A 23544-nucleotide genomic window follows, 5' to 3' on the forward strand; every position below is an offset into this window, starting at 1 on the left:
GGGTAAGTGATTTGAGTAACGAGACGTGTGTAATGTGATACAAGCATGGTGGATACGCCGCTGGTACTTCCTATATATAAGTGCTTGTATTATATTACATGGCGTAGCGTTATTTGAATCATTCATTTGGATTTATACATTTTTACACAAATAACATATTTTTCACAAGACATTGTTTTACAAAACAGTTTTTTTTTGGGTAAAGGGTTACCCCGGTGATTCTATTAAAATGCAACCGCAATAAAGTACAAGTAGTGAGGATGTGTTCCACACTAGTTCATATACAGGACATGCCCCATATATGTAAAACAAAACAAATCCAAAGACCTATAAAACCCCAAAGACCTAGTCTACTATACATCATGACTCGACATCTAGTAGACAAACAATGCAAAACTCAAACATATAATGTCAACCACCATCATCAAAAATAAAATGGCCACAGAACCGCAGCCCCTTCAGACGAAAAGCAGACAGTCTATCCATTCGAGAACTTGGAAGAAGAGGTGCTTGCCCCTGCTTTTGAAGAAAAAGGATGAGTACCCGATGTCATAAATGCACTAGTTTCGTTGTAGACTTCTTCGACCTCCTCCTCATCCGATTCCTGCTCGTCCCTCGAAGGTTTCTTCTCAACCCGACCCACGGTGGTACCTCCCTGATTACCAGCCACTCGACCCCCCATGTTACCATTACCATCGTCATCTTTAAGACTATCAAAGGGGTTCGACGTTGAAACCTGATTCGAAATTTTCACAGCCGCATTCGGTTTAGGTTTGACAACCGGACGATAGACTACCTTAGGTTTTTGATTTTTTATATGAAGCCCTTGAGTAGTAGCTTTCTTCTTTTTAGCACCCACAACCTGAAAATCATCACCTTTTTCCCATAATCCCCAATTGGAACAACCTGAGGGTTCTTTGGGCACGAACTATCATCATGACCAAAAACGCAGCAACCCGAACACCTTAAAGGCTCCCAATCATATTCAATTTTGACTTCCACCTTAGAATAACCATTACCATCTAAAGATGGAATGGCAACAGTGACACTTCTTTTTAATTCAGCCCCCGCCTGCACTTCAATAAGAGCTCTAGCGTAACTACTTCTTCCCCAAGAATCAGCACACATCGTAGCAGTATACGTATCCAACAACTTAGGCACCCCTATCTTTGATGCAATCAAACTAAGACCATCCTCGGTATAAGCTGTGAGCGGCACATCGTGCATCTTTACCCACACCGGAATAGCTTTAAGATCCTCTTTTTCTAGTTTGATAGAGGCCGACCACATCTTCAAGATAATCGGAACATTTCTTATCATCCATGGCCCATCCTCTAACATTTTATCCATCCCTTCCTTAGTTTTAAACTTAAAGAAGAAGAAACCATTCGCATTCATCATCAATCTATCCAGACCGTACTTAACCCAATTGTTCTTAGCGAAGTAATCCACCACCGGAAACGCTAGCCGTTTACCCAAGAAATACCCATAGAGAGTGTTTGCATACCTGTCCGTGACTTGCTTAACCGAAGCCAACGGAATAACAACATCAGCTCCATCAACAACCTCAGAAGACTCCATCTCCCTAAAATTCACCGGCACCTTCTCCTTCAAGTTTTTTACTGCATTTGCAAAAGATACCGGTTCCGTTGTCACTGAAGGTTGCAAATTCCCCTGACCTGCCAAAGCAGCCGCATTGAATTCCAATCTTTGCGCATATCTCTTGGTAGCTTGCTTAATCCCTTCCCAATCAGAAACCCTAGTTGCTGACCGCAGGTTTTCAGCTTCAATTGGAACTGAATTCTTAACCAATTCATCAATTATGTTAACATTACGAGATTCAGTTTGAGCCGAGAGATCGTCTATGATATTAAACCTTGCTGCAATTTCTTCAAACGTTGCCCTCGTTGTCGCATGAAGATCCTGTTGTTTTCCACCAGAACCACTAACATCATCCATCCCAAAGTTGGCAAAACTAGGATTATCGATCAAACCCTAGCAGCCGTCACCCAAATTTCGATCACAATCAACTACCGAAACAAGAAATTCGTACAATATCAACCACTAATCAGATGTAAGCAATCTGATTAAATTATAATAAGTATGACGGCTGGAAAGACAAATGATGGTTGACAAAAGAAAAACCTTAGCAGCCGTGAAAGACAACCTCGATCAAAGGAACCAAGAATCAGACAAGAACATTTATGTAGCCGTAAAACACAACCTGTCTTTGTCAGAAAGATAACCCTAGCAGCCGTAATATGTAACCTCGAACTAGGAATCAAAGAATCAGACAAAAAGTATTGATGTAGCCGTAAACCACAAATTGCCTTTGTCAGCCCCACTTGGACGGAACCCTAGTCAAAATTAAAGAAGACAGCCGCTAACTTCAATAAAACGGATCCCAAGAACACTAAACCCTAGTTTGATTTCAAATGAGTAGACCTAAAGAACGATTAATTCCTTAGATACTAGTCAAGATCAATCGAAATCCGAGGTTAGCAGGAATCGTCTATGGTTTCTCCAAATCGCCGATATCGCCGATACTTTTGTGATAGGTTGTATGTCCGAGTTTAGGATGCTTAAACATGTCCATAAATATACATATCTATCATCGATTCTTTTAACCATACATCATTCTTTTAACTATACATATCTATCATCGATTTTCAAACGTTTTATAAAAGCAAACACTTAAACTGGATTCATGACAAGTTTTTGGTTAAACATTTTCTTAAACCTAAGTCATGGATCCTATTTTTCATAAAACCTATGTACTCGCCGGCATTTTTATGCTGACGTATTTTCACATGTGTTTCAGGTACAATAGTTGATGATATTTGATGATGATATTGATGCATGCTCACATAGGATTGGACGAGACCTTAGTGACATTAAAAGATGCAAGACTAGTTAATTTTTGTTATGTTTCTTTATTGTTAAGACATTTTAACTCATTTAATTCAATAAAACGAAATTTGTTTAATCCATGGTTGTGAAACAATGATTCTGTTACAACACTCCTCGACGTTTCCGCCACGTTTTGTTGTTTTACGTGGTCGGGGTGTGACAGAAAAGTTGGTATCAGAGCCAATGGTTATAGAGAATTAGGTAATTAGTAATGCTTTGACCTAGACTATAACCTTCCTAGGACCCTAACGCGAGTTTACTTGCGTTTAGTCATAAAACAATACCGTCACTTATCTTTAGGTGACAACCACAACAAGAACATAAATTTGATCTGCTTTGAAAACAAATCATCTGTTCTAGGATGATTGATTACTAGGTTTTGAACCCTTTGTTATAAGGTTTCGAACCCTTTAAGTTTCCAAAATTTCGTCAAAGTTTGGGTCTAAATAATGTGAACACGTGCAAACTGGAACAGTGGGTGCCTGTACCATGAGTTTTCTGTCTAAGGCTAGAGTGTTCGTACAAATCCGCAGTATCGGACCAGTCACTCTTACCTGGGAACTCTTGGGGTGAGTGTCCACTTATAGGCGAGCATGTCTTCGCGATACATTATATTGACCCGCTTACTTTGATTAGTCACTATCTCATTTGTTTGCCTTTGGTAACAAACAAATGGTCACAATCTTCATGCGTTGTCATTCTCTTTTGACTATCTTTTTCTTGTTTCCTCCTATGCCTTCCATTGTCTTCAAGATGCCTCTTCATCGCAACAATACTCAAATGTCTAAACCTGGTGCTGCAATTACCCAGCGAATAGGCGTCGTACTCAAGCGGACCGTTGATTTAGCTACCACCATGACTCGCCTCAGGGATGAAGCTGTATAAGGGAACTGCTCCTTGGTGCAATCAATGCCACCGTCATCATCCGAATCAAATACCCTGTTTTAAGTGTACCCACAGTGGACGATGGGGACATTTGGTTAACATGTGCCGCTTTGCAATCCAAAGCAAAGCTGTTACAATCTTGCTGCTGCTTAACCTTCAATTTCTGCTTCATATGTCGCCTTGGCATATCTAGCGCCTCAACCTCATGAACTTTCTACCTTGTGTATCGACGTAAGCATGCCTAGTGCAGGGTGTCGGAACACCTCTCGTTACACAAACTCCAAAATCCATATAGGATCTTTCTATCCTCATAATTAGATCCTTGTGGGTGAGTAACATTCATCGGAGTCCTTAATTAAATTCTCTGTATGATTCAATACGTACATTACAATTCAATAAGGACAAAGCCGAATTCCTATTAAGATTTTTCTATCTTCATAGATAGATTCTTGAAAATGATTAAAGTGCCAAATGAAATCCATGGATTGGATTCCTGGTGTACTTTAAGTATCCACGTCCAAAGATAACAAATTAATAACTGAGTTAAGCAACTATGTGATTATGTGCTTATGTGTTCCCTTTTATGCTTTTGGTGTAATCCAAGTTTTTATTATCCAAATCCTCGTAGAATCGTCCATATCATTCGTATAAGGGATTCATAGTAGGATATCCAAAGGTACTACATTAAATCCTTAATGGGCTTCTACGTAATAGTTAAGACCCGTGGATTATACAGTACTATTCCATAATTAGACCCCTTGAGTGGTCTAGTTAAACATATTTGATCCAAAAATCTGGTTAGGAATATCATGTGATGATATAGCTGAAAGGACTCTATAGGTGGTCTAATTAAAGAGATCATTTATCGATCTACTTAAAAGGACCCTATGGTGGTTTAGTCACACTCATCACAGGTTTGATTTTATTCTACACATTATGATATGTACTGTGCGGACTGTGCAAGGAATTACGTAATTATGGACGCGTACATAATTATGGAATTTAGTGCACAGAAACCACAGGGAGTTTTGTCATACGTCTAGAGTGAACCCTGTTCATTTCCAATTCTGATGAAGCAACCGTTGAAGAAAAATGAACTAGCTACTCATTTTTCACTTCTAAAGAATATTCGTTGATGGAAATGAATATCCGTTTGTTTAATCCTTCATTTCCGTTTTGATGAAGAATTCGTTGAGGAAAATGACTCATTCCGTTCATTTTCACTTCTGAAGAATATCCGTTGATGGAAATGAATATCCGTTTGTTTAATCCTTCATTTCCGTTCTGATGAAGAATCCGTTGAGGAAAATGGATCATCCATTCATTTTCGCTTCTGAAGAATATCCGTTGATGGAAATGAATATCCGTTTGTTTAATCCTTCATTTCCGTTCTGATGAAGAATCCGTTGAGGAAAATGGATTATCCATTCATTTTCGCTTCTGAAGAATATCCTTTGATGGAAATGAATATCCGTTCGTTTAATCCTTCATTTCCGTTCTGATGAAGAATCCGTTGAGGAAAATGGATCATCCATTCATTTTCGCTTCTGAAGAATATCCGTTTGATTATCCCTTCATTTCCGTTTCTAAAGAAGCAACCGTTGGAAATGACTCCGTTTGTTCATTCTCGTTTCTGAAGAATATCCGTTGAAGGAAATGAATATCCGTTTGATTATCCTTTCATTCCTGTTTCTGAGGAAGCGTCTGTTGAAAATGACTCCGTTCATTCATTTTCGTTTCTGAAGAATTTCCGTTAAGGAAATGATAGGATTATCCCTTGCATATCCCTGGTGGTAATTTGACACAAAGTCATGGACAGACTCCTACGAATAAATTTCGGGACGAAATTTCCTAAAGTAGGGGAGACTGTGACACCTGTGTCACCACGACCATCAAAAAAATACCAAACCAATGAAATATTGTATTTCATACTTGGGATTATGTGTAAATATGTGTATCTTTTGCACATATTATTTCTTGTTCGATTTCGGGCTTTAAATCGCTTCCTGGAAGGTTATACGCGATCTGATTCGTAAATATAACCAGTTTAATGCAACAAACACTCCGGAATAGTGACATAGGCTTAACATATCTTAAATAAACCTTACATAACTTAGAAATAAGTTTTGGATGGTTTGGTATGCCGAAATCAAGTTTATTCGCTTACAGGGACTAAATTCGACAAACTGCGAAAGTATGTCAATTTGTACTGTAACAGACCTTCCGGAACTCGATCATAAGTTAAACACACCCTAAATATCCTTTACATAGCTTAGAAATAGGCTTTGAGGTGTTTTTTTTTGGGTAAAGGGTTACCCCGGTGATTCTATATATTCACAACCAATAAAAACCAAGTAGTGTAGAGGGCCTACACTAGTTCAATCATGGGACATGCCCCATGAAAGTAAACGAAAGAACCAAAAATAAGACCAAAACTACAAAACGTCCCACTAGGCTTTGAGGTGTTCGGTGTGCTAAAATAAACTTTATGCTCATTCAGGGACTAAAAGCGTCAAAAAGTGCATAAGTTTGCATTTTCGCGCATATTTTACGTTCTGAATACTTTCGGACTTCCAAAAATTTATGTAAGCATTAAAATATTATGTTTTAGTGTTTGGCTTGATAAAAATCCATTCGTCCTCCTCCAAACATGAGAGGATAAAAGGGCTTTATTAACAGCCGCTAAGCTCCGGATGCCCAACCCACCCTCATCCTTCGGAAGACAAACCACCTTCCATGCAACCTTAGGCTTCACGGTCTTGTGGTAGTTGCCAGACCATAGAAAATCTCTCATACGCTTTTCCAGATCTGTAACTATTTTAGCTGGTAATAAGAATACCGTAGCCCAATAGATATGCATCGACGAAAGGACCGAATTAACCAGCTGTAATCTACCTGCAAAGGAGAGGGATTTGGTCGTCCAGTTATCAATCTTCTTTTCCATTTTCTCAACCAGCACTTTACAATCCTTATACGAGAGCTTAGATGAAATTAGAGGAACTCCTAAGTACCGGACCGGAAGCGCACCCTCTTGGAAAGGCATAATTCTCAGGATATCTCTTTTAATATTTTGAGGAACATTACCAAAAAAGGCCGTGCTTTTCATCATATTGGGGATAAGGCCCGACACCCTAGAGAACCGATTAAGGGCATCTTTGATAATCTTAGTCGACACAACATCCGCATTCACAAAGATGAACAAATCATCCGCAAAAGTAACATTTATGATCTTCTGTTTTTTACAATTGATGTGGTATCTAAATGCATCACTAGAGGCCGCTGCATTGTGTAATAAAAGCGAGAGACCCTCCATAACCAAGGTAAACAAATAAGGAGAAATTGGGTCCCCCTGTCTCAGGCCCCTTTTGCCCTTGAAATACCCGTGCAAATTACCATTAATGCTCAGGGAGTATGAAACATTGCTAACACATGTCATGATCCAACTAACCATTTTGGGAGGGAACCCGAACCCACACAATATATCCTCCAAAAAAGTCCAGCTGACTGTATCATATGCCTTTTGAATATCGATCTTAAAAGCACATCTAGGAGGCCCGACACTCAAGTGATAATTATGCATAAGTTCCTGAGTAAGAAGGATATTATCTGAAATCTTTCTACCCGGAACAAAAGCAGACTGACTAATATTCACCAAAAAATCCAAGCTACCTTTTATTCTTTCAGTGATTATTTTGCTGATACACTTATAGAGCACATTGCAACTGGAGATCGGCCGATAGTCAGTAACCGAATTTGGAGTAGAAACTTTAGGCACCAACGCTATAATGGTGTGATTAATTTGTTGAAGCAGCTTCCCATTATTAAAGAAATCCAAAATAGCTTTTGTTACCTCATCTATTGGAAATCTATGGAAATCTATTGGGAATGGTGCTGAAACAAATGCTTGGAGTGATACTTGGTGCAACATCGGTCCTCTTCGAGCGTTCATTTCTCCTAGGCGTATTGCAAATGCAGGTTTCAGTTTGCAGTCTTCGTTAGCTGAGCTGGTGTCTCATGATGGTCAGTGGAACTGGCCGACTGCCTGGCATAACCTGTTTCCTGTCCTAATTAATATAGTAGCGCCTACTTTATGTAGCAATTCTCGTGATCGATTGGTTTTGAAAGACTTGGAAGGCAATAATCGTCCATTTTCCTCTTGGGAGGTTTGGAATAATATTCGGTATCATGCTAGTAAAGTGCAATGGGGGAATATGGTTTGGTATAAACAATGCATTCCTAGGCATGCGTTTCATATATGGCTCGTTATCCAGAATAAATTGAAGACGCAGGATCCGCTCTCGGTTTGGGAAGCGGGAAGTGAAACAAATTTGAATCTCATGTGTTGTCCTTTATGCTACTACAACAGGGATTCGAGGGACCATCTATTCTTTGAATGCTCTTTTGCTATGCAGGTTTGGAACAAAGTTAGGAGCTTCACTAATATGGGGGATGTCAATGGCGATTGGAGTGATATCATGGCTTGGATGAATCATAATTCGTCCCTTCAGAAACCTGATAATGTGATTAGTAGGTTGGTCGTTGCGGCTGCAACTTACTTCATTTGGCAAGAACGTAACAGCCGGCTGTTTTCAAGGAACCGTCGGACGGCTATGGTAGTATCTCATGAAATTCTTACTACGGTCCGAGTGCGGCTTCTGTCTCTTAAGTTCAAACGGCAATTTGAGAATCGGAGCTTGGTGGATAAATGGAAGATTCCTGACAACAACTTGGAGCTCGAACCCGGCTAGAGTAGTTGTTTTTTTTTGTTGTCTTTTTGTTTAGTTTGGCTGCGTTATGTTTGGTTTTTAGTTGTGGCCTGCGTGCCTGTTCGTGTGTTTTGGGATGCTTGTGCCTAGTGTTGGTATGCCAACACTAGTTTGGGTGTGGTACTTCAGCCACACTTTTGTTCTTATTGTTGATTTATAAAATTCACCGGGGTAACCCTTTACCCAAAAAAAAAATCCATTCGTCGCTAAATTTGGATCGTTTTTGCGTCCGTTACGACTTCCGTCGTAATTACCCGAACAGCACAATCGTACGGCCAAACGAACCGACATCCGGCATATTTTTGAGCACATTTCAAGTTCTCTATACTTTAACTTCATTTTAGAGCTTTAAAATGGGGTTAACGGGGCTTAAACGTGCCAAAATGCATCAAAAACCAAGTTTGGAGGTGCAGGGGCCTGTTCTGCCATCTGCTGAAACTTGCTGCCAGCACACAAGGTCCTTACGGACCGTATGGAGGTGCTTACGGTCCGTAAGCCCTCTCCAGCACAGTAGACTTCATTTTTAATAACCCAGCTGTTCCCCATTGTTTTGCACATGGTTTTGGCCATTCTATGGGCTGGTTTGAAGGCTCCCATGGTATTCAAATCAGTGGGTATGATGTGTAGGGCTTGGATCAAAGCACGGGTTTTAAGAAACGATCCTAACGGTTCTAGAAATCCTATAAATACCCCCCCACCCTTCACTTGCAAAACCCACACTTGATTTTCTGAGATTTCTCTAAGTTGATGTGCTAGCCACTTCATACCTGAGAATACTTGGGAAATCAAAGCTTGCGGGGACCTTTTGTAAGTATTCTTTCGTTCTTTTCATTCGTTTCTATCGTTAAAGTCAAACTGCGTTTGACTTTCTGCTTTGACCAGTTTATGGTCAATGCGAAGTTCGTTTGAACTTCATAACGTGAGCGTAATCACGATGGTTATAGTCCCTAGTAACTATACCTACTGATTATCACGTTATCTAGGCTCAGTGACGAGTCGTAGTTTCGGCCAAAATGCGTTTTCTCGCGTATTTTGTAACCAAACTACTCTAGGGTATTAAAACCGTTTGTTTTAATACCAAACCTGTTTTCTAACTTTACTAAACATGTTCTAGCATGTTTAGCTCGTCGCTTTTAGATTTGTGCTTGTTTAGGGTCGTAAAGGTAAGCGATCTACTGTTGGGGATGAATTTGTTAAGTACTTCAGGGGCATTATGGGTAAGAAGGCTGAAGTTAAAACTTTTTGGGAACCTGAGTCTTTATTTGTAAGGAAGCTGGATCCTTCTGTAGCATTGGCTATGGTATCTGTTGTTTCTAAAGATGAAGTGAAAGATGCTATGTTTCAGATTAATGATGAAAAAGCGCCGGGTCCTGATGGCTATAGTGCTAAATTTTTTAAAGAGGCTTGGGATATAGTGGGTAATGATGTTACTAATGCAGTGCTGGATTTTTTCAGAAATGGGAAGTTGCTAAAGGAGGTGAATGCTACAGTATTGTCTATGGTTCCCAAAGTTAAAGCCCCTAAATATGTCACTGAGTTTAGACCTATTGCTTGCTGCAATGTACTTTACAAGTGTGTTAGTAAAGTGATTTGTAATAGGTTAAAAGGGTGTTTGGATAAACTGGTCAGTCAAAATCAGAGTGCATTTATTCCTGGAAGGCTGATTAGTGATAATATATTGTTATCTCAGGAGTTGGTTAAGGGGTATGATTGGATTGGAGGACATCCGAGGGTGGCATTAAAAATTGATTTTCAAAAAGCGTATGATTTTGTTGATCATGGTTTTATGGAGTGTTGCCTGCTTTACTTTGGATTTCATCAAAAGTTTGTTGGATGGATAATGAGCTGCTTGTCTTCTGTCTCTTATTCAGTTGCTCTTAATGGCAATTTACATGGTTTTTTTAAAGGTGAGAAGGGAATAAGGCAAGGGGACCCTATGTCTCCCTACCTATTTACGATTGTTATGGAAGTCCTTAATCTGATGCTGCAAAGAAGGATCAGGGGTTGTAATAATTTTAAGTATCATTGGAGGTGTGAGAAAGTGGGTTTAACGCACTTATGCTTTGCTGATGATCTGTTCATCTTTTGTGGGCCGGACAAAGAATCTATAAGTGTTATAAAGGGTGCTGTTAGTGAATTTAGTGGAGTTTCTGGTCTTGTTCCAAACATGCATAAAAGTGAGATATTTTTTGGCAATATAGAGACTGATTTGAAGAATGCGATCTCGAGTGAACTTCCTTTTAAAGTCGGAATGTTTCCTATGAAATATTTGGGTATCCCTCTGTCTTCTAAGAGATTGTATCAAACTGACTGCAAGATCCTTGTTGATAAAGTGAGGAACAGGATATCAGATTGGAAGGTTAAATTTTCTTTCTTATGCTGGGAGAGTTCAGCTTATTAAGTCAGTTCTTGCTTCCTTGACGATTTATTGGTCTTCTTTATTTATTCTGCCTTGTAATGTGGCTGAAGATATAGAGAGGTTGATAAGAGGCTTTTTATGGAACCATCATGATGGTAATAAGGGGATGGCTGGTGTTAGGTGGGAGGAAGTTTGTATGCCGAAATTGCGTGGGGGTTTGAATATTTTATCTCTTAAAAATCAGAACCTTGCTCTTATGACTAAACACATGTGGAATTTATTGTCAAACAAGGATTCTCTATGGGTTAATTGGGTTAAGAGGTATAAATTGTTTGGTAGAAGTTTTTGGGAAATTGGGGAAACAAGGTCTGATTCGTGGAGTTGGGGTCATTTGTTGCAGAGTAGGGGGTTGGTTAGAGAGAATTTTGTGGTTATAGTTGGTAATGGGCTGAATAGCTTTGCATGGCATGATTTATGGCATGAGAAGGGCAGTTTGGGGAAGTTTATTGATAGAAGGGATATCAAAGCAGCTGGGTTTGATCATTATACTAAGCTGGCTGAACTTTATAATTCTAATGGGTGGATGGTTCCAGCAGAATGGCACAGCAAATATCCTTGGTTAGTATCTTCTAAGATTGGGAGTTTTAATAGTTCAAATTTTGATTATGTTAAGTGGAGGAACTCAGATGGGAAGCTGGTGGATTTTTCTGTGAAGCATGTGTATAACAGTCTCTGTAATGTTGGGGCTGTGGTGAGGTGGAGTAGTTTTGTCTGGTTTAGTCAGTGTATTCCTAAGCATGCGTTTATTGTTTGGATGGCCTGTAAATTCAGGTTACTTACTCAGGATAGGATGCTGAAGTGGGTATGGGTTGGTGAGTTAAAATGTGCATTTTGTAGGAAGTGCCCGGACAGCCATGAACATATTCTTTAATTGTGAGTACACGAAAGCTGTTTGGAGGAAGGTTAGAGTGAAAGCTAGGATGACAGATATTCCGTTTAGTTGGTCTGATATTGTGGCGTATATTGAGCGGGAAAAGAATGGTAAATCTATTTGGGCGATTATTCAAAGATTGGTGGTTGCTGCCTCTGTGTATTTTGTTTGGCAGGAGAGGAATGGTAGGTTATTTAGTGATACTAGTAGAGCGCCTAAACAATTATTTGAGCTGATTGTTAAGGAGGTTAGGCTGAGGTTGATGGGGTTAACATTGAAGTACAGTAAAGGTGTGTTAGAGGCTGCCGAGGTCTGGGGGTTTAAGGCTCTGGTTACTGATAGTTATGATGAGAGGAGATGATTTTTGTTATGCACAGGGCTGGATTTTATTGTGGTTTAGCTGTCTTGGGGGGTGTAGGGGCTGGTTTTATATAGATCCGGGTGGCTATAGGTTATGTGTTAAAGGGCTGAAGGTTCAGATGCTGTGTTTGGCTTGGCTGTTTGGAGCATTAGCTGATTTTGGAGGCGGGGATGTTGTGGCATGGAGTCTGTTGGTGGATGGAGGTGCTGAAGACTGGATGGCTGCTGATGGGTGGGATGAAGTGGGCTAGCTTCAGGTTGGTTTAGGCTGCTGGTTTGTGCAAAAGTGCTTTGATGTTTTTTGTGTTTTTGTCGTTTGGTATAGTTGCTTGTATAGGGTCTTTATTTGTGAACTGTTTGTGTTTGATGGTTGTATAGAATGGGCGAGGGACCGGGTTTGTTGGCCCATTTTGTTAGGTCCCTTGTCGATAGGGGTGGTGTGTTCCTTGGGTTGCATGTCCCCGGAACCTAAATCCCTGTAGGTGTATATAATTTTTTGTTATTAATAAAATTTACCGGAGGTGCCGCCCTCCTTTACCAAAAAAAAAAAAAAGGTAAGCGATCTAATCAATCGCTTATGCTTACGAACCCGACCCATTGGTCGATCTTTAGGATCCGACCAAACACATTAGGTGACCATAGTTGTATAGGGAATAACCTTCCGAGGTTATATGTGACAATTCGAAATTCTAAGGTTAGTGCCTTCGACTTTACGCGTTCCCTATCCTTGTCTTAATCTATCTATTCGACCCGTGACTTGGATAAACGTGCTTGGATGTTTCCTTTTTCTTTTGGCATTCTTGTGGTGTGTGTGTAACGGGTCAATCGCTAAGTCGTGCGGATAGTTGGGTCATAACATATAGATTGGGCTAAATGCAAATTGTAGCACTTGAAGAACTTTCATTATAGCCGGCCCAATTTCACTGTGTGAATTAAACAATTGTAACCGGCCCCTTCTTATTGTTTTAATTAGGCGACTGGGCTTGAGCCCATTACTTGTTCAATACTCCAATTAATAGCTTAGTCGGCCCAAAACCTTATCTATTCGAATACGTATTACTCTATCATTAGGATCGGGATTAGCTTATAAACTAAAACAAACCTCCACCCTTTCATATCTTCTACGCACGGCACAAGATAAACCCCCCCCACCTTCGAGACTTCAGCCTATTGGATCAAACTTGTGGTTAGTAAATTATATTCGTATTAGATCTTGTTCATATAAATCTTGTTTATATGTGTGTCTGTGTATACGTGTGATCTATGATGACTAGGTTGTATCCTGCTATTGAGTTATTGTTTAATCTTGTCACCACCCATTCCGACGAATCATATAGGAGGTTGTTAGGTGGACGTAATTGATAAATCATTGTTATTCGGCCGCACGTTTATTCAAAAGGAACATGAAACTGTTGTGATTGAACCGAGACATCAACACAATTCTAGTGGACCGAATTTGTCTAAATCTCATCTTCACATGCACCAAGAACTTAATTCACAGTTTCACGTGGATCTTTGTTTGAACCATTAATGTCAATAAACACATGTCACCAACTTAATTAGTTAATGGCCAACAATATTTTAGATAAGATTGATCATGATAGGTTGTGTTAAGGGTCCAATAAAAGTGAGGATAAATGGTTGTTAAGGGTCCAATAAGATTGAGGTAAAATGGTTGTTAAGGGTGATAGCTTTGGGTGTGGAGAATGGCGGCTATACCATGTGCACACTTTTATAAATATTGTCACTTTACATGTGATTAAAATGAGGGTCCAATTAGGTTGGACATGTGTGGCATTAATGATGATAATTATATGTAATATTGAAAGTGGTGCACTATATGGGCGGCGTATAAACTGTGGGGCACACACACATCTGAATCGGTTTGGGTATCAAGGATTTAACAGTTGGGTCGGACCCTCCACTAGTCGCATATAATACATAAGCTCACACACTCCGTTGGGCTTGGGGTTTATGGATATTGTTTTCCTATCTGGCCGAAGACCCCTTGCAAGTGGGCCGACCCGCTGTGTGTGGGTATTAAATGCACATCGTATTGAATTGAGTGTGTTGGTATATATTGTGCACCTTGATATTGTTTGTTTACATAATTCTTCTACATGTTAAACTGTGACTTTGTGTTAGATGCAAACCCTGTAAGATAGGCTACTGATGAAGGATTGTAAAAACTGATGTGGGTGGTAACCATAGTTGGAAACCTTTACTTGTGTTGTAAAGGAGCATGAGATTTAAAAGCTTGCTATGCGTTATAATATACGTGTTACTTATTCATAATCGTGTGGTAAATGCAAGTATGTATATATTGTGTGTGTGCAAGTAACTGACTAGCTTTGATAACCACAATAGGGGTTAACTAACCGACTGGAAAATACGTACTTTAATCTTACCGAGCAAACCTAAGGTGAGTTCATTGCTCTTTTCTCAAGCATGGATCCCAGGGAAGGGATGACGGGTAACGTTCCTTGAGAGGAATGCATGGGTAATGGGATGTTGGTTATCATACTCAGTTTTCTATCATTGTAAGACCACTACATCTACCGGGTCGTTGCTTGTAGGGCAACGGGGGTTATTAGTTGATAGCGCTATTAGGTTTGGCACCCTCACGACGTTCGAGGAGAACGGGCGTGAACTAATTACCTTAAAACATGACCAATGCTTTGATAGAGGCATTGGGGTTGGCAATCACATATTATATGGCCGTTCGGTAATCGAGTAATAACAACATCGAAACATCAAACATCATAACGACAAACAACATATCGTCTTGTAAACTGTTTTACTCACATGATCGGTAACGCAACTTGGTAAACAAACACAAACCTTGAACTCACCAGCGTAGTCTGACACACTTGTTTACATGCTTGTAGGTAACTATTGAAGGAACTTGGGAGCTTGCCGTCTGATGCTGTTGGAGTGGTTATGGTCATAATAAACAATTATGTTGACTTGGTTTTGATACATTTACGCACTTATACATTTATGCTTCCGCTTAATACTTTGGTTTTGGTTTAACTTTTTCAAACGATACATTTCTTTCAATTGGGTATTTTAATACTTTATAACTTGTGTTTGATATGATTGGTGGCTCTTTGTTGGATTGTTGCACCTCCAATAGGGACATGCCCTAGGTGGTAATTTGGGGGTGTGACAGTTTGGTATCAGAGCCAGGTTATAGAGAACTCGGTTTTAAAATGTTTTCATAAAACCAGACTATAACCGAATTGATCCAAACGATGACCATGACACTCAGCTTCAGACTGCAAGGTTCGTTCCTCGTTGGTTTATGCATTATATGTGTAGTAAACGTATTTATATTTATAGCAAGCATGACACGACATGGTAGCTATCATGACACATTGATAGTGTAGCATAACACTTACATCTAGTAAATCCTAATCTTGTTGGTAGTGCATATTTTGTGTTGATTGGGGTGGGAGAAACTTCAAACATAAGTTAAGGAGCATTGAGAGGAGCATGCAAACCACCTTATTATCATGGGTGCACACATAATAATAACGCGTGGTGCATGCAAATCCCAATGAGGCTTAACGAGTGTAAGAGGGGTTCTTCCCTATTTGTGTATGAATACGGTAGTTAATCGTTCTTAACGTGATAAGCCTGAACACTTCCCTCGTTTTCGACTCCTAAATTAGTTCATTTCCATATATAGAAACATGAGTGGACGAGGACACGGACGTGGTAGCATCAACATGACTCAGGCTGAGTTAACAAATCTGATAAACACACGTGTGGCTGAGGCTCTGGCAGCCTACCAAGCTGGTATGAACTGTACCAAATACTTTTAATCCTGTATCGTGTACACAACTCTTACTCCTGTGTTGTACCTTCTTTCACTCAGCGCACCCGAACAACCAGCCTGCCTGTACGTTCAAGATGTTTATGGACTGTAAGCCACAGACCTTCAGCGGGACGGAAGGGGCTGTGGGACTATTGAGGTGGTTCGAGAAAGCTGAGTCAGTGTTCGCTATGTGCAACTGTCCCGTGGGGGACCGCGTGAAGTATGCGACAGGCACGCTAGAGGATGGTGCCTTAACCTGGTGGAATGCCCAGGTTCAGCTGCTGGGTATTGATGCAGCAAACGCTACTACTTGGGACGACTTCAAGGAATTAATGAGGGAGGAATACTGTCCTCGTGATGAGATACAGAAGCTAGAGAACGAGTATTACGATCTGAAACTGGTGGGATCTGAGGTTGAAGCGTACGTGAAACGGTCGTATGAGTTGGCTGACTTGTGTCCGAATTTGTCTCGACCTATGTCTCGAAGGATCGAGTTATTCATCAAGGGGTTACCTCCACGAGTGAAGGGTTTGGTTACTGCTGCAAACCTCAATAACTTGACCCAGATTGTCCGGTTGACTCACAAGATTATTGATCAGGAGGTGGAAAGCAACTCACTACCACCGCGTGTTTCTAAAGCTACTGCTGCCACCACCACAGCCACTACTCCTGTCACTGATAGTAAGCGCAAGTGGGGTGATATGGACAAGGCGTCCCACTCGATTCAGCCCCAAAAGAAGACAGACACTGGCAGTACTCGCAGCTTTAGCCAATCATCCTCAGTGAATCAAAATCAGAGACCTTATGTGGGAAAGAAGCCTCAGTGTAGCAAATGTGGGTTTCATCATTATGGGCAGTGTGATCGAGTTTGTCGCAGGTGCGACAAGGTAGGCCATGAGGCCAAGGATTGTAGGGCTCCTCAGCCAAAACAGCAGCAGCAGCAGACTCAGCCGAATCAGAGACAGCAAGGGCAGCAATCTCAGCAGAGTCAGGGGTCTAGAAAAGGATGTTATCAGTGTGGGGCTGAGGGGCATATGAAGCGGGATTGCCCACAATTGAAACAGAATGCAGGTGGTAACAACGCAGGGAGCAATGGTGGGAACAATGGGGGCAACGTGGCGCGTGGGCGTGGATTTATTGGAGCTGGTGAAGCTCGGAACGACGGCAATGTAGTTACTGGTACGTTCTCTGTGAATGGTGTTTATGCTTCTATTTTATTTGATTCGGGTGCCGATTGGAGTTATGTGTCTACGGGGTTCAGTAGTCGTCTAGGATTGAGTCCTACCCCTCTTGTTGTTAAGCATGTAGTGGAAATAGCAAATGGTAAAACTATTGAAGCGTCTCATGTCCTCATGGGTTGCAAATTAGATCTCTTAGGTCAAGTATTTGACATTGACCTACTTCCTGTCACTCTCGGAAGCTTCGACGTAGTTGTTGGAATGGATTGGTTATCCAAATATCAGGCGGAAATTCTCTGCAAGGAGAAAATCGTTCGTATTCCCCTTGCTAGTGGTGAATCTTTATTGGTTCAGGGTCATCGTAGCGGTGCTACAGTAGGTATTATCTCAGCCATGAAGGCTCTAAGTTGTCTACGTAAGGGCTATCCTTCCCTCTTGGCCCTTATTACTGACTCTCAGACTGACGAAAGGAAACTCGAAGACCTCCCGGTTGTTCGAGAGTTTCCTGATGTTTTCCCTGAAGAGCTCCCTGGTTTACCCCCACATCGTCAGGTAGAATTTCAGATTGAACTCCAGCCAGGAACGGCACCGGTTGCTCGCGCCCCATACCGTCTTGCACCAGGAGAGTTGCAGGAGTTATCAAATCAACTTCAAGAGTTACTAGACAGGGGTTTCATTCGTCCTAGCTCTTCTCCTTGGGGAGCCCGTGTATTATTTGTGAAGAAGAAGGACGGGTCCTTTCGTATGTGCATCGACTATCGCGAGCTCAACAAGGTGACGATCAAAAACCGCTACCCTTTACCACGCATTGACGACTTGTTTGACCAGCTGCAAGGGTCAAGTTTCTATTCAAAGATTGACTTGAGGTCAGGATATCATCAGGTACGAGTTAGAGAGGAGGATGTGCCTCGAACAGCTTTTCGAACGCGGTACGGCCACTATGAATTTCTGGTTATGCCATTTGGGATGACCAACGCACCAGCGGTCTTCATGGATCTCATGAACCGCGTGTGCAAACCTTACCTTGATGACTTCGTTATCGTTTTCATTGACGACATATTGATCTACTCCAAGAACAAGGAAGACCACGAGCGCCATCTTTGCCTTATTTTGGAGCTCCTGAGGAAGGAGCAGTTGTACGCCAAGTTTTCTAAGTGTGACTTCTGGATTCGGGAAGTACACTTTTTCGGGCACATCGTTAACGAAAGGGGTATTCATGTGGATCCTGCCAAGATCGATGCTATTCGAAATTGGGCGGCACCAAAGAATCCTTCGGAGGTGCGTCAATTACTTGGTCTTGCGGGATATTATCGTCGGTTTATCCGGGATTTTTCTAAGATCGCTCAACCCCTCACCGCCCTGACTCAAAAGAAAGTTGTTTATTCTTGGGGGTCGAACCAAGAAGAAGCATTCCAGCTCTTAAAGCAGAAGTTGTGCAGCGCGCCGATTTTATCGCTACCAGAGGGTACTGAAGATTTTGTGGTTTATTGCGATGCGTCTATTCAGGGTCTCGGCTGTGTGTTGATGCAGCGAGACAAGGTGATAGCTTATGCTTCTCGACAGTTGAAGGTACACGAGAAGAACTATACGACACACGACCTGGAGTTAGGAGCCGTAGTCTTTGCGTTGAAGATTTGGAGGCATTACCTGTACGGTACCAAGTGTACCATCTACACCGATCACAGGAGTCTTCAACATATCTTCGACCAGAAGGAATTGAATATGCGGCAACGTCGTTGGGTCGAGCTTTTCAATGATTACGAGTGTGCTATCAAGTATCATCCGGGTAAAGCTAATGTTGTAGCTGATGCCCTTAGTCGCAAGGAACCGAAGCAGAAGCGTGTTCGTGCCCTACAGCTTACTATTCACTCTGATTTACCTGCCCGGATTCGTTCAGCTCAGATTGAAGCGTTAAAGGAAGAAAATATCGAAGCCGAAGGATTACGAGGGTTACACAAGAAGAAGTTCGAGCAACGGTCTGACAATATCTACTACTTCCTGGAACGGATATGGGTTCCTTCATTTGGTGATCTTCGGGAACTTGTGATGGACGAAGCACACAAGTCACGATATTCTATTCATCCAGGGTCTGATAAGATGTACCAGGACCTCAAGGTTTTGTATTGGTGGCCGAACATGAAAGCTATTATTGCCACCTATGTGAGTAAGTGTTTGACCTGTGCTAGGGTCAAGGCAGAGTACCAGAAGCCTTCGGGACCACTTCAGCAGCCGGAAATACCTATGTGGAAATGGGAACAGATCACTATGGATTTTGTTACGGGGTTACCTAGAACACAGGCAGGGAACGATACTATATGGGTGATTGTCGACCGTCTCACAAAGTCAGCACATTTCCTAGCAATCAAGGAGACAGATAAGTATTCGCAGCTCGCAGCAGTGTACCTTAAAGAGGTGGTTTCTAGGCACGGGGTGCCGACTTCTATTATTTCTGATCGAGATCCTCGTTTTACTTCGGAGTTATGGCAGGCTATGCATAAGTCGTTCGGCTCACGTCTTGATATGAGCACGGCCTATCATCCACAAACGGATGGTCAGAGTGAGCGCACTATTCAGACACTAGAGGATATGCTGCGGGCATGCGTTATTGATTTTGGGAAAGGATGGGAGAAGCACTTGCCGTTGGTAGAGTTTTCCTACAATAACAGCTACCACACCAGTATCAAAGCGGCACCATTTGAGGCACTGTATGGGAGGAAGTGTCGTTCACCCCTCTGCTGGGCTGAGGTGGGTGATAGTCAGATCACAGGTCCTGAGATAGTACTCGAAACTTCAGATATGATCGTGAAAATCAGAGAACGTATGGCAGCTGCTCGTGACCGCCAGAAGGCCTATGCAGACAAGCGTGCCAAAGAGGTAGTGTTCGAAGTAGATGATCGCGTCATGCTGAAAGTCTCACCGTGGAAAGGAGTTGTACGCTTTGGGAAGCGTGGCAAGCTGAACCCACGTTATGTTGGGCCGTTTAAAGTACTTGAGCGCATCGGTAAGGTGGCTTACAGGTTGGAGTTACCTACTGAGCTGGGTAATGTTCACGACGTATTTCATGTATCGCAGTTAAAGAAGTGTTATGCTGATGACCCATTAGCGGTACCTCTTCAAGAGTTAAAAGTCGACGACAAGTTGCAATTTGTTGAAGAACCCATCGAGATCATGGACCGCGAGGTCAAAGTGCGTAAACACAGTCGTATTCCCATCGTTAGAGTTCGTTGGAACTCAAGACGTGGACCAGAGTTCACGTGGGAGCGCGAAGATCAGATGAAGCTAAAGTACCCTCACCTCTTTCCCAAAGACAAAGCAGAGTCAAGCAAAACTGGTGAATCTCGGGGCGAGATTCCTCTTCAAGTTGGGGATGATGTCACAACTGAGCAGAATCCGCAATAATCTTGATCTCCTCACCTCGCTCCTCAGCATTCACTCGTCAAATTTCGGGACGAAATTCCTTTCAAGTTGGGGATGATGTGACAATTCGAAATTCCAAGGTTAGTGCCTTCGACTTTACGCGTTCCCTATCCTTGTCTTAATCTATCTATTCGACCCGTGACTTGGATAAACGTGCTTGGATGTTTCCTTTTTCTTTTGGCATTCTTGTGGTGTGTGTGTAACGGGTCAATCGCTAAGTCGTGCGGATAGTTGGGTCATAACATATAGATTGGGCTAAATGCAAATTGTAGCACTTGAATGAACTTTCATTATAGCCGGCCCAATTTCACTGTGTGAATTAAACAATTGTAACCGGCCCCTTCTTATTGTTTTAATTAGGCGACTGGGCTTGAGCCCATTACTTGTTCAATACTCCAATTAATAGCTTAGTCGGCCCAAAACCTTATCTATTCGAATACGTATTACTCTATCATTAGGATCGGGATTAGCTTATAAACTAAAACAAACCTCCACCCTTTCATATCTTCTACGCACGGCACAAGATAAACCCCCCCACCTTCGAGACTTCAGCCTATTGGATCAAACTTGTGGTTAGTAAATTATATTCGTATTAGATCTTGTTCATATAAATCTTGTTTATATGTGTGTCTGTGTATACGTGTGATCTATGATGACTAGGTTGTATCCTGCTATTGAGTTATTGTTTAATCTTGTCACCACCCATTCCGACGAATCATATAGGAGGTTGTTAGGTGGACGTAATTGATAAATCATTGTTATTCGGCCGCACGTTTATTCAAAAGGAACATGAAACTGTTGTGATTGAACCGAGACATCAACACAATTCTAGTGGACCGAATTTGTCTAAATCTCATCTTCACATGCACCAAGAACTTAATTCACAGTTTCACGTGGATCTTTGTTTGAACCATTAATGTCAATAAACACATGTCACCAACTTAATTAGTTAATGGCCAACAATATTTTAGATAAGATTGATCATGATAGGTTGTGTTAAGGGTCCAATAAAAGTGAGGATAAATGGTTGTTAAGGGTCCAATAAGATTGAGGTAAAATGGTTGTTAAGGGTGATAGCTTTGGGTGTGGAGAATGGCGGCTATACCATGTGCACACTTTTATAAATATTGTCAGTTTACATGTGATTAAAATGAGGGTCCAATTAGGTTGGACATGTGTGGCATTAATGATGATAATTATATGTAATATTGAAAGTGGTGCACTATATGGGCGGCGTATAAACTGTGGGGCACACACACATCTGAATCGGTTTGGGTATCAAGGATTTAACAGTTGGGTCGGACCCTCCACTAGTCGCATATAATACATAAGCTCACACACTCCGTTGGGCTTGGGGTTTATGGATATTGTTTTCCTATCTGGCCGAAGACCCCTTGCAAGTGGGCCGACCCGCTGTGTGTGGGTATTAAATGCACATCGTATTGAATTGAGTGTGTTGGTATATATTGTGCACCTTGATATTGTTTGTTTACATAATTCTTCTACATGTTAAACTGTGACTTTGTGTTAGATGCAAACCCTGTAAGATAGGCTACTGATGAAGGATTGTAAAAACTGATGTGGGTGGTAACCATAGTTGGAAACCTTTACTTGTGTTGTAAAGGAGCATGAGATTTAAAAGCTTGCTATGCGTTATAATATACGTGTTACTTATTCATAATCGTGTGGTAAATGCAAGTATGTATATATTGTGTGTGTGCAAGTAACTGACTAGCTTTGATAACCACAATAGGGGTTAACTAACCGACTGGAAAATACGTACTTTAATCTTACCGAGCAAACCTAAGGTGAGTTCATTGCTCTTTTCTCAAGCATGGATCCCAGGGAAGGGATGACGGGTAACGTTCCTTGAGAGGAATGCATGGGTAATGGGATGTTGGTTATCATACTCAGTTTTCTATCATTGTAAGACCACTACATCTACCGGGTCGTTGCTTGTAGGGCAACGGGGGTTATTAGTTGATAGCGCTATTAGGTTTGGCACCCTCACGACGTTCGAGGAGAACGGGCGTGAACTAATTACCTTAAAACATGACCAATGCTTTGATAGAGGCATTGGGGTTGGCAATCACATATTATATGGCCGTTCGGTAATCGAGTAATAACAACATCGAAACATCAAACATCATAACGACAAACAACATATCGTCTTGTAAACTGTTTTACTCACATGATCGGTAACGCAACTTGGTAAACAAACACAAACCTTGAACTCACCAGCGTAGTCTGACACACTTGTTTACATGCTTGTAGGTAACTATTGAAGGAACTTGGGAGCTTGCCGTCTGATGCTGTTGGAGTGGTTATGGTCATAATAAACAATTATGTTGACTTGGTTTTGATACATTTACGCACTTATACATTTATGCTTCCGCTTAATACTTTGGTTTTGGTTTAACTTTTTCAAACGATACATTTCTTTCAATTGGGTATTTTAATACTTTATAACTTGTGTTTGATATGATTGGTGGCTCTTTGTTGGATCGTTGCACCTCCAATAGGGACATGCCCTAGGTGGTAATTTGGGGGTGTGACATTATACCTTATGGTCACGACGTTTAGTTAGTTATATGATAGGTAGTTTATATGCCTTAGGTAATTACCAAAATGCCCTTTTTACGCATAAATTCATTTTAAGTCTATGTAACGAAATTTTTGACATCTAAACTGATTTAACAACAATATTAAACATGTTAAGGCATATCTTGCTTGTCATAGGACTAGTTAGGCATTCCAAACGCGTTTTACGCAAACGACGCGTTAAAGTGGCGTAAGCTACCTAAACGGGTCGTAATGGGTCAAAAGCACTTAGGATAGGTTTCGTTTTAGTACGTAGGCTTTGTTAAACCATATTACATAAGTTCCCATACTTATTTGGTTTACGAACCCTTGTACTA

General features: G+C 41.3%; 1 protein-coding gene across 1 annotated transcript; it reads left to right on the top strand.

Annotated features, from left to right (window-relative positions):
• The first annotated feature begins 8006 nt into the window (after positions 1–8006).
• LOC110931626 lies at positions 8007–8543 on the top strand. Its single transcript, XM_022175011.1, has one exon. The coding sequence runs from the start codon at positions 8007–8009 to the stop codon at positions 8541–8543; it is 537 nt and encodes a 178-aa protein (XP_022030703.1).
• Positions 8544–23544: the final 15001 nt, after the last annotated feature.

The sequence above is a fragment of the Helianthus annuus genome, chromosome 3 (genome assembly GCF_002127325.2).
Source record: "Helianthus annuus cultivar XRQ/B chromosome 3, HanXRQr2.0-SUNRISE, whole genome shotgun sequence".
In the NCBI taxonomy this organism is placed as follows: Eukaryota; Viridiplantae; Streptophyta; class Magnoliopsida; order Asterales; family Asteraceae; genus Helianthus; species Helianthus annuus.

What these genes read in the sequence shown, in the direction of transcription:
- LOC110931626 (XM_022175011.1), top strand. Translation starts at nt 8,007, where the DNA reads ATGGTTTGGTATAAACAATGCATTCCTAGGCATGCGTTTCATATATGG.